The sequence below is a fragment of the Plutella xylostella genome, chromosome 21 (assembly GCF_932276165.1).
Source record: "Plutella xylostella chromosome 21, ilPluXylo3.1, whole genome shotgun sequence".
Lineage (NCBI taxonomy): Eukaryota > Metazoa > Arthropoda > Insecta > Lepidoptera > Plutellidae > Plutella > Plutella xylostella.
In genome coordinates, this window is record NC_064001.1 from 5,636,205 (window position 1) to 5,656,045 (window position 19,841).

Genomic DNA, 19,841 nt, shown 5'->3' on the forward strand with positions numbered 1-19,841 from the left:
AGGTTTTGAGTCCGTGCAAAAAAATAAAAATATACTATAAGAACATCATTTTTGATCACCGCTATCATTTAATCCGTCATACCGGTATCCTACTGTTACAAATAAACAGTTACTTATCATTACCATATTATTACAGTTCTCCGCTTTCAGACAACACACAAACCATAATCCCAAATGGAGTGAATCTCGAGTGAATCTCGAGACCTAAAACAATCACCATATCGATCACCGTATGACCACAAGCCCCAACTCCAACCCATTACGGCTATACACCACTTTATGACGTCTAAGTGGTATTGCAACCTTGTATCTAGGTCTCTGGCCATAACAATCAAAACAGTTATGGAACCACGACTTTTGTGAATTAAGCCGGCAATCTAACAGACGTCATTCCCTCACTTCGTGATCCATGGTTTACTGAGATAAAGTAGCAAGTCGGCTGGTGGGAAGATGAGTTGGGACTGTGTCGCAGTGAGCGGTCGCTATGGGTCCATGGGAATGCAATGGCGCGGTAGATGTTGTGTGCCAGCACCGATATTAAGCAGTTTAATTGCATATATTTTATTAGTTTTAAATGTTATATTTTGTGTTTTAGATTTAGATTATAACAAAATATATCTATTAATATATCCAGATAATAATATGTACAAAAATTTATCCTCACCTATGTTATTGCATACACAATTTTGATAGCCGAAACATTGTATAAATAGAAATCATTAATCAGAACATAGCAAATAAACTCAGCTTAGAAAGAAGCACATGAAAGTGTAATTATTCATTTCAAATAAATTAGTAAGTGTTGATATAAAATCGAATCATGAGAAACGATCACGACTAGTAGTTAATGTGTTATTCAAGCCATAAACTTTAATCTCTGCGCTAAATGAACTGGCAAAGAGAACATGATCCGTCTGTTTATAACTTAGCTCTAAGTTAGATTTCCTGCAGAACGTCTGGATTCCGGAAACTTACTAAAGCTCGTTTTGTGGAGCGATGCACTAGACTTCTTATGCAGCAGTTTTAAATCTAAATAGTTCGTTCACACACAATATTGTCATTTAAGTATATTGGAAGAAAGAAACATCACTACGTTTTTATATATTCAATAATCTTAAAATCAGGCCAATAACAGGTTTCTAAGAGAGATTGAAAGGAACTCATGGCTAGCTAACTATAAAGGCGATCACTGCCGATCGCTCCATACAGACATTATGCTAGTAGATTAATCACATGGATGCATCTTGCATGTTACACATGAAATGGACGGCGTTTTGAACTGGGGATTTTGGAATGTTCGCACTCCATTTGGACTGTTCAAACAGTATATGGCAGCCGCTTGTGACTGAAAACCACTCAGGCTAAACGAGAGTACATCTTACTCGCATGGAAGGTGCTGGTATTGGTTCAGAGTACGCCCTGAGTGTTGTGATAACACCATTAAAATAATTTTAACTAAGTAAAGAATCACACTCTGTGTGTATAACTAAGTAACGAGTCCCATCTGTCGTAACCAGTGTAAGTTTATTCGTCTAGCATACGATAGGCGTCCCTACGATTGTTGGCTATGGTCACCATTAAAATAACCCCTTTGGAAACATTTATTTCACCGAATAGAAAGTAGTATAACGTAAGCGAATTCACAAGCTAAATCCAGTATAATTTATATAAAGTCTAATATAAATTATTGCAGGGCGGTGACAGCGAAGTGATTAAGGGTATGGCTTTCTAACTGTGGGTCTCGGGATCAAGCTCTTACTTCATTTGTCAATTCCTTTCAGCGTAGACAAGCAATGGGATATTCGCGAGTTAATGTTACATGTAACTTTAACTAAAGCATCAGTTACGTTTAACAAATGGTCACAGCTTGAGAGATATATTCACAACGATCGATATTATCAACAATAACAAAAATAGCTGTGTGGTACTTAAAAACATATTGTTTGTTTATATATACACCGCTCGTAAAGGCTCACTGGATTTTAATCGAAAAATTATTGATAGATTCTGAAGAAAGTTTACACGTAGCTATGTCGGCTATGGTTGCTACCCCAAGTATATGTTTAACACCTTGTATATTCTGTTAGGGGTCAAATACAGCTTCAATCACGAAGAATTATGCTTTTATCACCAAGCGCATAGTTCTAATGCAACTAAGCAAAGGCAATCTACTATTAGGGTCATCTTAATTTTATTTTCTTACTGAAATAGCTCATAAAATCTATGTAAGTAACTTGTAAGGTTTTTATCAATGGCATTGCGTGCATCGCATTTTGCATGCCGGTTGCACCTATTTGTGTATCATGATGAAAATATTAAAGTGTTCCAACCAGTTCTATTACCATTATATAGATATTGCCTTTACTAGAATTACTAGTTTATCGAAACTAAAAGTAATAATTATACTAAAATATTTTTTAAACTAATTACTTATTAGTGCTGTTTAATTTATACGGTGTCGGGAATAGTCGGGATAGAGGCATTTCAGCTTTATCGCATTGCATTAGTCTTAGCTATTGCGACATAGAACTTAAGTCATAATTTTATATAAAAAAAATCTTAGCTATATTCTGTAATTTGGATTCTTCAAGTTGGAGTACTGTTTAAGTCAACTTTTCTCTACCGATACAGAACTGAATGGAACTATAAAGTAGTAAGAAACTCGGAAGAAATGCTTGCGTATCTGTTTTGTAGATAATCTTCCAGACCCTACATAATTTCACTAGGTAGATTTGATTTGAATAGCGAATTCATTCGAACGTATTCAATGACACTGTAGATATATTATATTATCTGCCTGTATATCTATTTAATACTTTGGTTTATGGCGGGTATGCAAATTTTTCAGTCCATTATTTTACTAACAACTAAACTGGGAACATACATGTAGGAATGTAACATTATCGTTTAATAATATTTGATAGTGCAGAGTGTATGATAGGAACTATTGTCTATGAAAGTGAGTATTATCTATGAAAGGAAGTATTGTCTATGAAAGGAACGAAGAATGAGTGAGTGAAAGGATTAAGAAAAGATGGAGGATTAGAAAAGGTTGTTGTGCTCGAACATAAAATTGTTTTAAAGGATGTAATACTGGAATAAACGTGATTCAGTGTTTAAATACTCTTGGTTTTCATTTCCACCGCCTGGTCCCACAATTTTGGGGGCTCGTCCGGGATCGAGCGTGGAAATGCCAAAAAACGACGCGTGATGATGATGAGCACACAGGACGACGACGGCCATTAAAGACGGAAATCAAAAACCTACGACGAAATAAAATAAAAGTTGAAAAAGGGATTGGTCACTAAATATAAGAAGAATATAAGAAGAAGAAGAAGACGGAAAATGACGACGACAACAAAAAACGACGCAAGCAGCAACGCGATGCTTGGTAGCATGGCGTCAAACGACGGATTCAGCGGAATCACCAAATTCAATGGGGAAGACAAGACGTATTCCTCGGCGAAGTGGGCCGCCGACATAGAGGATAATGCCGAGATATTCGGATGGACTGCCCAGCAGAAGCTCATTGTCGCTCGACGGTCGCTTGTTGGTACGGCTGAGTTGTGGCTGAGGACGGAGAAGACGTTTAAAACATTCGATGAACTGAGTGCTGCCTTACAAAAGGAATTTCCCGATGCATTGAACAGCAAGGAAATGCACGAGCTGATGGCTACGAGGAAGAAGAAGAAAGATGAGACGTACTACCAGTATATGCTAACTATGAAGGAGTTGGGCAAAAGAGCCAAGTTTGCCGACTACGTCGCGATTCAATATATCGTTGACGGCATTACTGACTATGAGAATAACAAGGCTATCTTATACGGTGTCACTACCTATTCTGTTCTAAAGGAGAAGTTGGCCATTTACGAGAAGATGAAATCCAAGACGGTAAAGAAGACTGAAGTCGAAAGTAAAACGCAAAATGTGTTTTCATCTACACGTGAGAAGAAAGAGACGGCGAGACCCGATGGTCGCAGTTGCTACAACTGCGGAGACAAGAATCATCTCGCAAATCGGTGTCCCAATGGCGTGAAATGTTTTCGTTGTAACAATTTCGGCCATATTGGAACGGAATGCCGATCTTCTACTACGACGAGGCATCAACAACAACAGGGCGGGAGCCGCGGAAGCGGAAACGGCGCCTCCGGTCAGCGGACGATGTGCGTATCGGTCATTCCAGAAGATGGCGCTGCCGCTGCAGTGAACGGTGAACGGGAACGACGCGGAACGAACGAAGTGAACGAAGCCGAAGGAACGGGATCGTGTAACTGTCAATGTCAAAGTCAAAGTGTCATGCGAGTAAATGTAAACACAAACAGTGCGGTCAGTGAATCTCTGTGTAATTCGAATAAATCAGTGAAATTAGTCAAAATAAGTGATGTAGACGTTGAGGCCTTGATAGACTCGGGCAGCGATGTCAACCTGATGTCGTCGGAGCTGTTGTCCCGGCTTAACAAAGCTGGACATGACGAGGACAACGAGGACAAGGTGGTGCTCACTGGACTGGGTGCATCTAGGGTATGTTCCGTGGGAAAGTTCCATACTACGATCAAAGTTGATGGTAAATATTTTGATACTGTATTCTATATTGTTCCATGCGGTGTTATGCCATACGAAGTCATATTGGGTCAACCATTTCTGTTGAATACAACTGTGTTGTTAGACAAAGGTACAGTTAAGCTCATGGCACAAACTGAAGGTGGTCAGTACATGTTGTGTTTACCTATTGAGGCTGATGAACCTTTATGTAGTAATCCAGAGGTACAGGAACTTGTTGCTAGTTACAAGCCCATGTTTACTAAAGAGGCTCCAATAAAGTTGAAGATTATTTTAAAAGATGAAGTGCCTGTAGCTCAGCGTCCACGAAGGTTAGCTATCAAAGAGGAAGAAGTTGTTAGGCGTCAGGTGGAAGAGTGGTTAGCTAAGGAGATAATAAGACCTAGTTATTCTGAGTATGCAAGTCCATTAGTATTGGTTACAAAGAAAGATGGTAGCATTAGGGTTTGCGTAGACTATAGGAAAATTAACCAAAAAATGATTAAAGATGAATACCCATTGCCGGTTATAGATGATCACATAGACAAGCTGAGTAAATCTAGGGTATTTAGTACTTTAGACTTGAAAAATGGATTTTTTCATCTGCCAGTAGAAGAAGAGTCTGTAAAATACACGGCGTTTGTGACAAGCAGCCCTGAAGGACAGTACGAGTTCCTCCGAGCTCCTTTTGGACTTTCTATATGTCCTAAATACTTCAGCCGATTTATTAACATCATTTTCAGAGAGCAGATTGCTAGTGGAATAGTGCTAATATTCATCGACGATGTTATAATTCTGGCAGAGAATGAAGAAGAAGCTATTGAAAGACTAAAGATAGTATTGAAAGTGTCGTCTGAGTACGGACTTGAAATTAATTGGAAGAAGACACAGTTATTACAAAGAAAAGTTGAATATTTGGGCCATGTCATTGAAGATGGTACAGTGAAGCCTTCACCAAGCAAAACAGAAGCAGTCAGATTTTTCCCAGAGCCAAAGACAGTAAAGCAAGTTCATAGTTTTGTGGGTCTTACCTCATACTTCAGGAAGTACATTGAGAATTATGCAGTGATAGCGAGGCCTCTCACAGACTTACTTAAGAAGGAGAAAGAATTCTACTTTGGTGAAGAGGAAAGACATGCTTTTGAAGTATTGAAGACTAAACTATGTAGTGAACCGGTACTGAAGATATATGAAGTTGGTCTTGACACGGAGATGCACACAGATGCCTCAAAATATGGATATGCAGCCATTTTGATGCAGAAGGAGAAAGATGGGAAGTTACATCCAGTACACTACATGAGTAGAAAGACTAGCGAGACGGAACAAAGAAACTATACAAGTTATGAACTCGAAGCTCTAGCAGTTGTCGAAGGAGTGAGAAAATTCAGGAAGTATTTGTTTGGAATACACTTCAAGATAGTCACTGATTGTGCAGCATTTCAGAAGACTCTTTATAAGAAAGAAGTATCAGCCAAGGTGGCAAGATGGGTTCTATTCCTACAAGATTTTGATTATGAAGTGGAACACCGAGCTGGAGCTAAGATGTCTCATGTGGATTCATTAAGCAGAAACCCTCACTGTTATCTGATACATTCAGAATTACATGCACGGATATGTAAAGCACAAAAGGAAGACAGCGACTTAAGTGTGTTAAGAGAAGTACTGAATGAGAAGACAGAATACAAGGATTTCTACATAGAAAATGACTTGATATACAAAAGTGTAGAGAAAAAGTTGGTAATACCTGACATCATGGAGACCGAAATCATAAAGAGAGCACATGAAATTGGACATTTTGGAAAAAAGAAGACCATGGACATAATAGATAAAGACTACTACATAAAAGACCTAGCCAAGAAGATAGATAGAGTGATTTTAGGATGTGTACCATGCATATTAGCAAGCAAGAAGGAAGGGAAACAAGAAGGATTTCTAAGTCCAATAGACAAAGGAGAGCTGCCACTAGAGACGTTACATATTGATCATCTTGGACCATTGGATGCAACCAAGAAAATGTACAACTATATCTTAACAATAGTAGATGCATTCACGAAGTTTGTCTGGATTTACCCTACTAAGACGTTGACTGCAAAGGAAACTGTAGAGAAGCTGAGGCTACATCAGAAGGACTATGGTAATCCAACGAGGTATATTACTGATAAGGGAGCTGCCTTTACTGGACAAGAATTTAAAGATTACTGCCTGGAAGAAGGGATTCAACATCATGCTGTAACAACTGGTATACCAAGAGGAAACGGCCAAGTAGAACGCATCCACAGGATTATCATATCCGTTTTGACCAAGATGTGCATTGAAGAACCTACTCACTGGTATAAACATGTTAGTAAGGTGCAAAGAGTGATAAATGGCACTTATCAAAGGTCGATTAACACATCACCATTTAACTTGCTTACCGGTACAAAGCTGAAGCAGAAAGAAGATATAAAGCTCATAGAATTATTAGATGAAGAATGCAGACAACATTTCATGGAAAGGAGAGACAATGTAAGACAAGCAGCTAAAGTACAGATATTGAAGGTTCAAGAAGAGAACAGAAGAACTTATAATAGGAAAAGGAAAGAAGCTCAGGACTATGTAGTTGGGGATATTGTAGCCATACAGAGAACTCAATTCGGTAATACTTTGAAGCTTAAACCAAAATTTCTCGGACCTTATCAAGTAGTAAAGAAAGTAGGTAAAGGTAGGTACCATGTAGAGAAAGTTGATCTTAATACTGAAGGACCTAGGAAAACCTCATCGGGTGTAGACTACATGAAAATGTGGCCATGATTTTAATTTCATAACAGTTTGGTTGAAAGAGGTTTACCCAATATGATTTGGTATAGGTATCAGCCGTTATTTAAATTTCTATTGTGCTTAAATTTAAAATAAGATAATAATATTAAAGTTTAACTGTATTTTTATGTGTTGAGTAAGAGTAGTTAACATCTTTAAATATGTAACATTGTTTCAATAATAATAACTTTATTTTCAGAAAAATAAAGTTACAGCTGTTATTTTGTTAGGTAGGGATATAAAATGTTTATATTGGTATTTAAATGTTGTGTTTAATATCATAATAAGCTCTTTACTGAAGTCTAATAAGGGTGTGCTATATTATGTGTAATAAGTAGCTATGTTATTTAACAAAGTACCTAAATACTATTGATTTAACTTAAAGATTTTTTAGCAGTGTTATTCTGTAACTACTTACTATCATTTTATGGTAAAGAATGTTTTTTTTTGTGTTAGATGTTAAGAAGTTCATACTTTTGTTGAAGTACTTGTTGTGTTTTGAGGGTGATGTTTATTCCCTAGCTGATGTTAACATTAACATAACTTTCTTATTTAAGAGTAAGGTAATTTGTTTATTTTAAATGTTTGTGTAATTTAGGTAGAGGTCTATTCTGAAACTGTACTTAATTTTTTTTTTTTGTGAATGATTAGAGTCACTTAAGGAAAGTTATAATATTTTTTGTTGTTGAAAAATTGTAAAGTTATTTAATTGTTGTTTGTTATTGAAGTTAAAGTTGTGTTAGATTGTTTAGAGTAGCCTGAGGTCAGACTACTATACAGGATGGCCGAGTTGTAGGAATGTAACATTATCGTTTAATAATATTTGATAGTGCAGAGTGTATGATAGGAACTATTGTCTATGAGAGTGAGTATTATCTATGAAAGGAAGTATTGTCTATGAAAGGAACGAAGAATGAGTGAGTGAAAGGATTAAGAAAAGATGGAGGATTAGAAAAGGTTGTTGTGCTCGAACATAAAATTGTTTTAAAGGATGTAATACTGGAATAAACGTGATTCAGTGTTTAAATACTCTTGGTTTTCATTTCCACCGCCTGGTCCCACATACATGGAATTTCTATCAAGTAGCACCACATGACTACATAGGGACATTATCAGTACTCGAATCTTAAGCTTTTGCTTGAGAGTACCTATCAATTGTTATTAAAACGTCAATCGATCGTTAGACGGTCGAATGGTGTAGTGGTTAGTGGCCCTGACTGCTATGCCGAAGGTCCCAAGTTTGATTCCCGGCTGGGGCAGATATTTGTTAAAAGACAGATATTTGTACTCGGGTCTTGGGTGTTGATATTTAATATGTATCTATCTATGTATTTGTGTAGATATATCAGCTGTCCGATACCCATAACACAGGCTCTGCCTAGCTTGAGGTCGGATGGCCGTGTGTGAGATGTCCCCACATATTATATATTATTATTTTATTAATTAAAGTTCCACAAAAACGGCCTCAGTTACCTCAGAACGCCATGCTTCAACAAAGTTTGAGTTCCGGAAGTATTGCAACATTCTGAGGCTGCAGTCGGCACCGCAAGTACTTAGTCAATGGGGCAAGTTGTAATAACAGGCGGAAGTCAGAGGACCGAGCCTTACAAGATATTGAGAGAACTTAGTCTTGCGCGCAAGATTGAACATCGCAGGTGGAAAATTGTAATCTGTCTTTGAACTTTGGTGCCTTATGATCTTTTGTATGTACCTATAAATATGTATGTAGATGTGTGACGACTATAATGTTGACGAGTTTTGAAATTTGTATTTTTTTTTATTTATCTTGAGCCTGCAGTGCACTGCTGGACGAAGCCCTCTCCCAAAGCACGCCATTGGATGCGATCTATAACTTTCGACATGAAATATTTACCAAAATGAAACTAAAGCCAAAAGACCGCATTTTTACCTAATGCTGGAATGTGTTCTGTAAAAAATTTAGCTTCTCCAACTTCATTGGTGACTTTTTTACCATGGGGATAGGCTATTTTTTGAAACAAACAGTAGAAATAAAAGTTTTTTGTTTAAAACGAAAAGCATACGTTAGCTAATTATGCTTTATTTTATAGAACGTGTATTATAAACAGCGCTACAAGAGACCTTTATACTTGCCAACTCATCAAAGTTTAATCGAGTGTAGCCTCGACATTGCTTTGTCAATATTCTATAATAAAGCGTGGGTAATGTCGCTTGCCATTATAATAACACACGAGTACACTGTACACACCTACTAGTTATAGTGTGGATAAATAATATTTATCTAGCTGAATCCTTAAGGTGGCGACTGATGTTGAATTTTTGGTCGTATTATCAAATACGGTCTATGTTCAACACTCGAAGTGGTAAAAAAACGCTTTCCAGAGGTTTTCAAATAACTAAGTATGTGTTATCAATATTTAAACTGGACTTATTCTCATTCATAATACGTTTATTAGTCGGTAGTAGAAAATCATAGAAGGTAGCTCTATAATGTTTTTTCTTTACCACTTTTAAAATCTAGAACGAAATCTACCTAGTAGTTTAAGTACTAGTAGAGCTGCAGTTTCGTTCGTTATCATAACAAACGACGATGCTGACATCTTCAAAGCAGAGTCCGATCATGTAAAGTCATGAATAAATCCTGTCATGAGATTGACTTGTGTATACGATGACGATGTAAGGTCGTTGTTCCATGACTCGACTATACTGCGTTATTAGTTAGGTCCAGACCACCCGAGAAGGACTCTGTGCTATAAAATACCGTCGAACATCCACCGAGCGTTATAATTTATAGTTTGGTAGTAACAGTCTTGTGCAGTGGACCCTAGGAGTGAATTTAGATCACACATTATTGGCATAATTGTTTTCATAACTTTACCAACACCATCCTAACTAATCCTAACTAATATTATAAATGCGAAAGTAACTGTGTCTGTCTGTCTGTCTGTCTGTCTGTTACTCTTTCACGCCAAAACTACTGAACGGATTTGAATGAAATTTGGTATACATACGGTCTAGACCCTGGGAAAGAACATAGGCTTTTTATCCCGGAATTCCCACGGGAAAACTTTTTAAGGCGAAGCGAAGCGCGCGGGAACAGCTAGTTATAAATAAAAGGTGCTGAAGTATAGTTGCATAAATGTGAATAATTAAATGTATAAATCATTATACGGATAGAAAGCGCTTTTAGCACCTATACACTGCTGATATTGTAAAACTGTAATCAATATATTGTAGTGGTCTAACAATAAACTTGAAAGTTACTTTAATGCGTTTCAATCGTATATTTCTGAAATATTACGGACCTTACTACATATAATTTCAAAGGAAACTACTTTAAAAGTGAACAAGCCGCACAGATCTACTTCAAAATAGTCCCCAAGAAATAAATCTTACAGCGTTACGTGAGGGGAAACTTTACTTAGCTTAACCGAGGAAGATCCTATTTTATTTCACTAAAAGCGTGGGAAAAGGTCTTATAAACGGCTCCTGTATTCAACCAGGGAATAGCTAGCGAAAGTATACTCTACTCACTATTAACAGTACTCACTAACCTGGAATGACAAACGATATGAACGTCTACGTCTTTGTTATAAGAATCATAACATTTAATAGCATGAATTTTGCATACTAAAATAAGCTCAGATCAGAGATGTCCCGAGAAATATTTTCATATCTGGAATACGCTTAGTTTTATATCATTTCTTAGATACCTTCTACGAACGTAATGCAAAACATCTATAACCAGAACTCAAACCAGAAAAGGCTATAAATGGTAATTTCAAATATTTTTGGTTTTTGATCTGAATTCCAAGTTTTATTATTTTATGCTAAATTCATCTAGCTGCCAAGGATCTTATCGCCGGTTAGGTAGAGTTCTCAATTAGCTGGGTCTTTCTTTTGCATGTTTATTTGTGTAATACATATCATCAAAGGTTTCGCCGGTAGTCTATATCCTCGGCAAAGAGGCAGTGAGCTGACTGCACGAATCTGCGCAGGATCAGCAACCCAGGAAGCGTTTGATGGCTTAAGTATTTCCTAGAATGTTACGGAGATATATTTTTAGTATGCGGAACTTGGGGGTTATAACCTTTTTCATGCAGATACTCAATGGTGGATATGCTGCTACGCTTCATTGGTGCTACGTCGATTAATATATTGAAAATTCACTATGTAGGTAAATGTATTCACTCTCATATTATTTTCGGGCGCCATTAAAAAAATGCTCAAAACTTAACATCATACGCATGAACATGCAATTTGAACATGCAATACATTTTTGAAGCTTTCATATACGTTTTTGTCTCACTTATTTTTTAACAACTATAAATAATAGTATTATGTAATATTTATAATATTTTTGATAATGGACCTACCAAAGCTCAATATACATCTCAAAACAATAGCGGCAAATAACGAACATACATAATATTATGCTCTACCACATTACTCGTATTTCTAGCAGAGGTACCTAGCCACTGCGTCTGAGCTGTCATTAAGACCAGGAGGTTTACTAGGTCATGTCACGTGAAGGGGTCACCCACCTCTGGCTCACTTGTACACAGGCCTTTCATGTATGTACGAGTACATACAAGATACACTTCATGAAAAGGCTTCATAACTTTGCAAAACCTACCTAACTGATAAAATCAAAGCTATGATGGTAAAGAATAAAGATATACTTTTGTAACACCAGGCTATAAAAAATATTGGGAAAATGAAAATAAATCGCTTGTCCCGAATCTCAATCTGTAATATTACCTAAGTATTGTTGAATTTTCAGTTAAACCAATATTTGGTTTTATTCATTAGTGCAACAACGTATACTTTTATTGGTATCATAATGTACAAACTTTAGCACAATGTTGCTGAAGGTAGTGGGTACAATTTTCTTACAAAATATTACTATCAAGGTAATGGCATGTGAAGGCAAAAACAGACAGCTAGCAATTTAGGTCCATCATTAAGAAGACCTAGGTCAAGACTAGGCCATAGAGATCCCACGGGCGCCACATCAAGATGGACTCGTACCGACAGCTATTACAATTATTATTATTATATCGACTGTTATGTTTTATCAATCGTCGCTTAGTGGTGGCTGATGCAAATGTGTGAATTAGGTTCGGGATATTGCCACAGGCGGCGCGGTTAGCGATTAGACTAGATGGAAGTTTTTTTATTCAAGAGTTATTTGCTCTTCAACCTAGAGCTAAGCTAGATTTTTTAAATAAAATAACGTACGTTTAAATTTATTTTCTATCTAAAAACCGAGTGTCGCGGTCAGGGAACCAAAAACAGGTGACTGTGTTAAAATAATTACACGAAGTATCGTTGTTTACTCAATTACGAACATCAAAGAGTTGCCATAATTGCGCCGTCCGCCATCAGAGCCAGTGTTGCCAACATTAAAATTGTCATCAACTTGTAATGACAAATAACTCTTATTTGTAATGACTGCTGGACGCGTAGAGTGGAGTGATGAAGTAAAAGTGTTGAGTTTTCAACGTGTTCACACCATTATCTGTTGGCGCTTGCATTAAGTGCTGTTACCCCTTATGAGGCTAACACAACAGTGTGTTAGCTTAGATGAGAGATGCTACATCTTGACTTTTGGGAAAAATTATGCAGTTAGTTTTGAATCTCCTGATTATCTAAAAACAAAACATTTACTATACCGTCGAATCTTTGATAAACACTTACGCAAGGCATTAGCATTGACAGATTCCCAGTAATGTATACTCATTGTTATACCAAGAGCCTTTCCCTTATTTACAATGCACTTTCATGAATTCTCGGACTCTGCTGGTCTAAAATGGATGTAGGTATTGAATTGAATAGTAAAACGGCTATATGGCGCAGTACCTATCAAAGCTTCACCATCGCATTCTAGTCGTCCACACACATATAAATTCAAATGAAACTTCGCAATTGTCAGATACCATACTGACTTCGTTTCACCCCATCGATGATGATGATAACATTGATTCTTAGGAGAATGGACGTGTGGTCGTGCCCTTATTGTTTGTCCTCAAAACAGTAGGAAAAGTTATAATAATTGCTATCGGGTCAAGCACACGCTATTAAGTTTACAGTTCTGTGCAGTTAGGTCACATACATAGGGAAAAACCGTTTATTTTTTTCAATGCGATATCTAGGGAATATTCTACATAATAAACTATGGTATGAAATAATTTACTGTTGGTAGATAATATTCTGAGTAGTGTAACGTGCATGAGCAAAAAAATACGGTCAAAATCTGTCTGAAATAATTTATCATGGATTCCGACCGGAGAATTTCGCGAATTGACAAAGCGACACACGCCTAACTGCCTAACCGCAGCTGCGCTAATTCAAATCAACCCAATTGCGCTTACAAAAGCGAGGCTGAAGAATGAGAAACGGGGAAATTATTCCGAAGTGATTTTTTTCCACCTCAGTCTGCGGTAGATGAGCACTGTCCATGTCCCTCGCCTTCGACTTTCATTTCGATCATTATAATTGCAATTTGATGGCAGAACACCGTTTTCTTTGTCAATGCTAACAAGTGCGGTAAAGAAAGTTGGGGTATTGATGTAAATAGTCCGTTTTCGCGTGGAGAGGAGCATAAATTGCGAGGCTCGGGGTTCATTAGTCAGCGGGAACGGTGGTTGACGACCAACGGCACTCGAAACGAACATCGGGGAAAGCCGAGTGCACGCTTACGTTCAGAAACTTAAGTTACTACAAGTTTTAAAACTTAAGTTCTAGCAACATTCATTACATTCATTATTTAAGAGTAATGGTTGAATATGAATACTTTATGGTAAATAATGGTGACTGGCCACATACAAATGCATGTCATCTGCTACACCGAATTCGATGAAAAATATTACTGATAAGTTAGTGTCGATCAAGGAAGACTTACACATGCGTAAAAGGTATCTAATCTTTTTCGGTCAGGATATTTTTAATGGCATAGGTAACTACTTAAGTACATCCTTTAAACATTACCTTGATGAGTTATATATATATAATCTTTTGTTTGTTAGTTTGTTGTTATATTTTTTTTAATGTTACTAACTTACACCGTCTCTACTAACACTATATGAATCTTGTTACTTGAATAAATGAAATTAGTTATTATTATTATCTACGCTCATTAAAAAAAAAACATTACATAAACAAACTCTTACCTTAAACAGTCTAACTGTAGGCCTAACTCTGTGCTGAATAAATGGACAGTAATAGGTCTCAACGGTACGGGAAAGGAACATATAGTAAGTAACTAAATAAACTATTTAATTGATTTCCAGCGAATTCTAATGAGGCAAGAAACCGTTGGCTGTAGCTTGTAGCGGCGACGGGAAACCTCCAACACTTATTTTATGTTGGAAGACCAACGGAATTTGGTATGCAAAGTAATTTTATGGTAAAAAATATCATTGGAAATTCTAGGATTATTTTTTTAAAGATTTGATTTGACATAGTTACATTTGACACGGTGGTTAATTTAATGTGTTTTCAACAAGCTGTTTGCTAATTACTTAACGATTTATTATTCCATTTTCGTTTAGCTGTGCTTATTTTTTTTAGGAAATTTAATACAGATTCGATGTGCTCCTATATTTCACAACTAATACCTTTCATTATAGTATGTACGCGAAACATGTGGAAAAACGGAAGGTACTACATATTTGTAGATCATAATGGTACGTAAGAATAAAATTCTGATTATAAAAACTATAATACTCGTATACGTACACGCTCACATGCTTACTGAAATGCTGCGTAAGTAATTGTATTTTATCACCTTTTCCCGTTATGTAACGGATACGAACAATATCACGTGTGGTGATGGGCCTTACCTGAAACAAATTAAATAGCAAATAAGTACAATTACATAAAACACTTAATTATTCTTACAAAAATGTACACGATGTCATTTCTAGGAATCTGATAAAAATAACGTAATATGGTCACTTGACTGATGCCTAGTGATTACTAGATACTAGATAGATGAGGGCTTTCATTTGACATAAACCAATTTTCTCTTTGGAGAATGCCTATGTTCAGAAGTGGGCGTAGGAAGGCACATGGTGATAGTCAGCGTTTGGAACTTTTGAACTGTATTACCCATTAAACAGATCTGAACCGAACAAACAATTCTTTGTGAAAGTCGTTCAGTTTTTGCCATCTCGGTTGAATGGATAAACATCTATAGAAATCGCTCTTCTAAATAAAAATACTTTATCGTGGTAATATGCAGTAATAAGTGTTAACTTGGAGTTATATTAGTGACATTAACTTGAAGTGATAATTATAAATAGCCTGGACCAATTAAAGTGAGTAATTTGCCCATAATTACAATCAAATTGTGACTTCAAATCACGGTTGATTCAAAAATAAATACGGGTAGCGCGGTAGATCCCAAGCTATTCTATAACTACACGCTTCGCCGTTCGGGTCATATCCGCGTGCGCCCTCGCCCGCCCGTCGGCGCGCAGTCTGACGCGACGTCACAGCGGCCGCCGTCATAGACTAACTACTCGCAGACGCGGAACGATCATCTATATCTGCAACTTGACTCTGAGAGGCAAATACACAATGTCTTTGGTTCAACGCTCTCCTGCAAAGTCCAGCCTACATTTATCTGACCCGAATCTTTCAACTAGCTCTGAGGTTGCGTCAAGGAACATGAAACGAAAACACCCAGATTGTGAATTATTTGATGCCTTCAGCTCTTTTTCTGCGGAGATTAAAAAGACATTAGGCGACTGGCGCCTAGACTTATCCACCAATATTTCACATATCAGTGAAAATATAAACAACATCAGAAGCGACTTAGATAAACTTACTGCAGCGACATCAGTAATTAAAAACGAAATGAATGAGCTTCAAACAAACCAAAAGGAGTTGGAGAAACGAGTTCTATCATTGGAGTCTAATCAATCATCTGTGAATAAAAATTTTACTGAAATACAATCATCAACACAGTTTCTTGCGAGTCAAAATGATGATTTTATTAGGAAAATTGCAATATTAGAGTCCGGAAAAAAAAATACTGATCAAACATCCGATGCTGTCTTCATCCTAGAGTCCAAAATAGACAGTCTGGAACAGCAGGCGAGACAATGTAATTTGGAGCTCAGTAACGTTCCAGAAAAAAGAGGCGAGAACCTTCTCAGCCTGATCGAGTCTCTGGGCACTCTTATAAACCTACAGATACAACAGAGGGATATCATCTCTGTGCATAGAGTGCCTCACGCACAGCCGGACAGCACCAGACCGAAGAACATAGTAGTCAAAGTCTCGTCGCGCATACTACGTGACAACATTTTGAGCGCGTTCCGGCTGAAAAAAGGAGTTATGGCTAATGAGCTTGGGCTCTCAAACAATACTAAACATAAGATATATTGCAATGAACACCTAACTCTGAGCAATAAGAAATTGTTTCGTGAATGTCGCGAAAAGGCAAAGAAATGCGAATTCAAATATGTGTGGGTCAAGCACGCCACCATACTTGCTCGAGAATCAGACCACTCGCCTGTCGTCGCCATCAGGTCTCACAAGGACCTCTCAAAGATTAAACCTCGAAATGCTGGACACTAAATTTAAGATTTTGTTATTGATCGTGTTTAATCTGTGTTTGCATGCATGTACATTTCTTGTTATTCCAAAAATATTTTTACTCGCAACTATGTATCTCACAGTATTGTATATTGCATTGTTATGTTACATTTATAAGCATAAGTATTATTGCGCAGTAGCTGGTTTTTACCTACCTGAAACACTTTTAAAATCCTTTTTCCTGTTTAAATATATTTTGAATACTATAATGTATATTTTTTTCCATACATATAATATAGACCTACAAATAGTTAAAATTAGTTATAAACATCAATTTATTCGAATTTTTTACAGTATGATAGATATTTATCACAATATTTTGCGCTGGTTATATTTTATATATTACGAATTAGTAAAAATAATATGTCTCTGTAATATTACGGCTCATATTCTAAACGGCGTACTTTACAAGTTCTTGGCTGGTAAGGGATACACAAATAACAATACTATGTATAAAAACACTACCGATATAGGTAAGTTCAGACTAAACAATGATTAATTGCAACGGTATTTTCAACCTGTCTATTTACTACCAAAATTGTAGGGGCACCAGAACAAAGTTACACACTCTTTATATGAATATTCTATCACATTCATATGACGTCATAATTTTAACAGAGACATGGCTTATTCCCGAGATCTCCAATGGCGTTTTTATTGATAACCGTTATGCAGTTTTTCGTTGCGATCGTGATCGTATAAGTTGTAAGAAGGAGGATGGTGGTGGCGTACTGATAGCGGTGGCGCGCGAGCTCGGAGCGACCCTGTCTCACCAAGACGCAGTGAGCGCGGCGTGCCCGCCCGGCGTCGATCACATTATGGTTGAAATACCTACTGCTGACCGTGCTCGACCCCGCCATCTTATCAGTGCCGCGTATATCCCACCTAAACTAAATTCTGAAGTTTATGAATCACACTTTAACTTCTTATTGCATATATTACAAGCTGAAAATATTAACAGTTATTGTATTGTCGGTGACTACAACTTACCCCTTCAGGAATGGTATGATCATGATACCCATTGTGTGCCTATTATACACGCTAGTGCACCACAATGCAACCGACATTTGATCAATTTTATATCGATCCTGGGCTGTTTTCAGATCAATAAACTTAGGAATATAAATAACAGAATTTTGGATTTGTTTCTAGTTCCGGAGGTAGAATCAACATGTTTTAGCGCACCTGTACCTCTTGTTCCACCAGATAAGTTTCATCCTCCCTTCTATTTGTTACTTAAAATTAAAAATCAAGCGTCAGTACCCCGACAACCAAGTTTTAAATACTGTTTTAATAAAGCAAATTATACTACAATTAATAATGAAATCTCTGGTATTGACTGGGCTCAACTATTTCAAGATGAACCTGCTGAGACAGCAGTATCTTTATTTTATGAAAATATTTATAAAATTATTAAAAAATATGTACCGTCCAAACCAACTAAAAGCTGTGCTTACCCTATTTGGTTTACTCGCTCCCTTATTCACATTCAAAAATGCAAAACTCGTGCTTGGATCAAATGGAAAAAATACCAAAATAAGTCTGACTATGAAATATTTTCTTTGTATAGGAAAAGATTAAAGCAAGAATCCGAGGTATGCTATAAAAAATATATGAAATGTGTTGAAGACAGCATATGCAGTAATGTGAAGTACTTTTGGACTTATATTTCTAATCTAAAAGGCAAATCAGATATTCCATGCACAGTTCAATACGGAGACATTGTTTCTAACGAGCCTGGGAAAACATGCGAGCTTTTCTCGGAGTTTTTCTTATCCGTTTTTGAACCTTCTTGCCTGTCAAACGGTTATACTATTGATAATATAATTGATATTGACAAGTTTGATGTTCAGGATACATTACATCAGATATATATTCCTTATAATGAAATATTTATTCAACTAAAGAAATTGGATCTGACGAAGGGCCCAGGGGCTGATGGAATACATCCAATATTTCTGAAACAAACTGCTGACTCTATAACTAAACCTTTACATATTTTATTTAATAAATGTCTAGTTGAAGGTGTTTTTCCTAGTATCTGGAAGATGGCAAACATCACACCAGTTCATAAAGGAGGTCCAAGAGGGCAAGTAGACAAATATAGACCTATCTCAATACTGTCTGCTCTGTCAAAGCTTTTTGAGAGGCTTGTTCACTCTATAATTTATCCTGTTTTGCATAATAACATCATGACTCAACAACATGGCTTTGTCAAAAAACGCTCTACCGTTACAAATCTTTTAGTTTACACCTCTTATTTATTTGAAAGTTTAGATAATAATAAGCAGACCGATAGCATTTATACTGATTTTAGAAAAGCCTTTGACAGAGTGGACCACAAAATTCTATTAGATAAAATCGCCTTCAATGGTATAAGAGGTAATCTTTGGAGATGGTTTAAATCATATATCACCAATCGTACTCAAAGGGTAGTCATAAATGGACATGAGTCCAAACCAGTGTCGATCAGCTCAGGTGTACCACAAGGTTCAATATTGGGACCTCTGCTGTTTATTTTATTTATAAATGATATTCACAAATGTTTTAAATTCTGTAAGTATTTACTATATGCAGATGATTTAAAAATCTACCACATAGTTGAAAATGATGTCGATCATATTGCCTTCCAACAGGATCTGGATAGGTTTTCTGAATATTGTATTGAAAATAAACTACAACTTAGCATAGATAAATGTAAGGTAATAACTTTCACAAAAAAAATCAATAAAAAAACTTATTCTTATTGCCTGGGTGACTCTGCTCTTGATAGGGTTAACTCAATTAAAGATCTAGGTGTTATACTAGATAGTAAACTACATCTTGATATTCACATAGAGTCAATAAAAAGTAAGGCGTTTAAGATGTTTGGGTTTGTCATGCGATCTAGCATACATTTTAAAAAGCCATCTACCTTTCTT

General features: G+C 36.6%; 2 protein-coding genes across 2 annotated transcripts in view; one reads left to right on the plus strand and one right to left on the minus strand.

Moving 5' to 3' along the window:
- Window positions 1-19,841, minus strand: part of LOC105395975 (elongation factor-like GTPase 1) — a 131,596-nt gene that overhangs the window by 37,016 nt on the left and 74,739 nt on the right. The window lies entirely within an intron of this gene.
- LOC125490180 lies at window positions 15,494-17,952 on the plus strand. The gene has a single exon (XM_048628634.1). It carries the CDS (start codon window positions 15,898-15,900, stop codon window positions 16,900-16,902), a length of 1,005 nt encoding a protein of 334 aa, XP_048484591.1. The 5' UTR covers window positions 15,494-15,897; the 3' UTR covers window positions 16,903-17,952.

Coding starts and splice junctions, on each gene's coding strand:
- LOC125490180 (XM_048628634.1), top strand. CDS start 15,898: ATGTCTTTGGTTCAACGCTCTCCTGCAAAGTCCAGCCTACATTTATCT.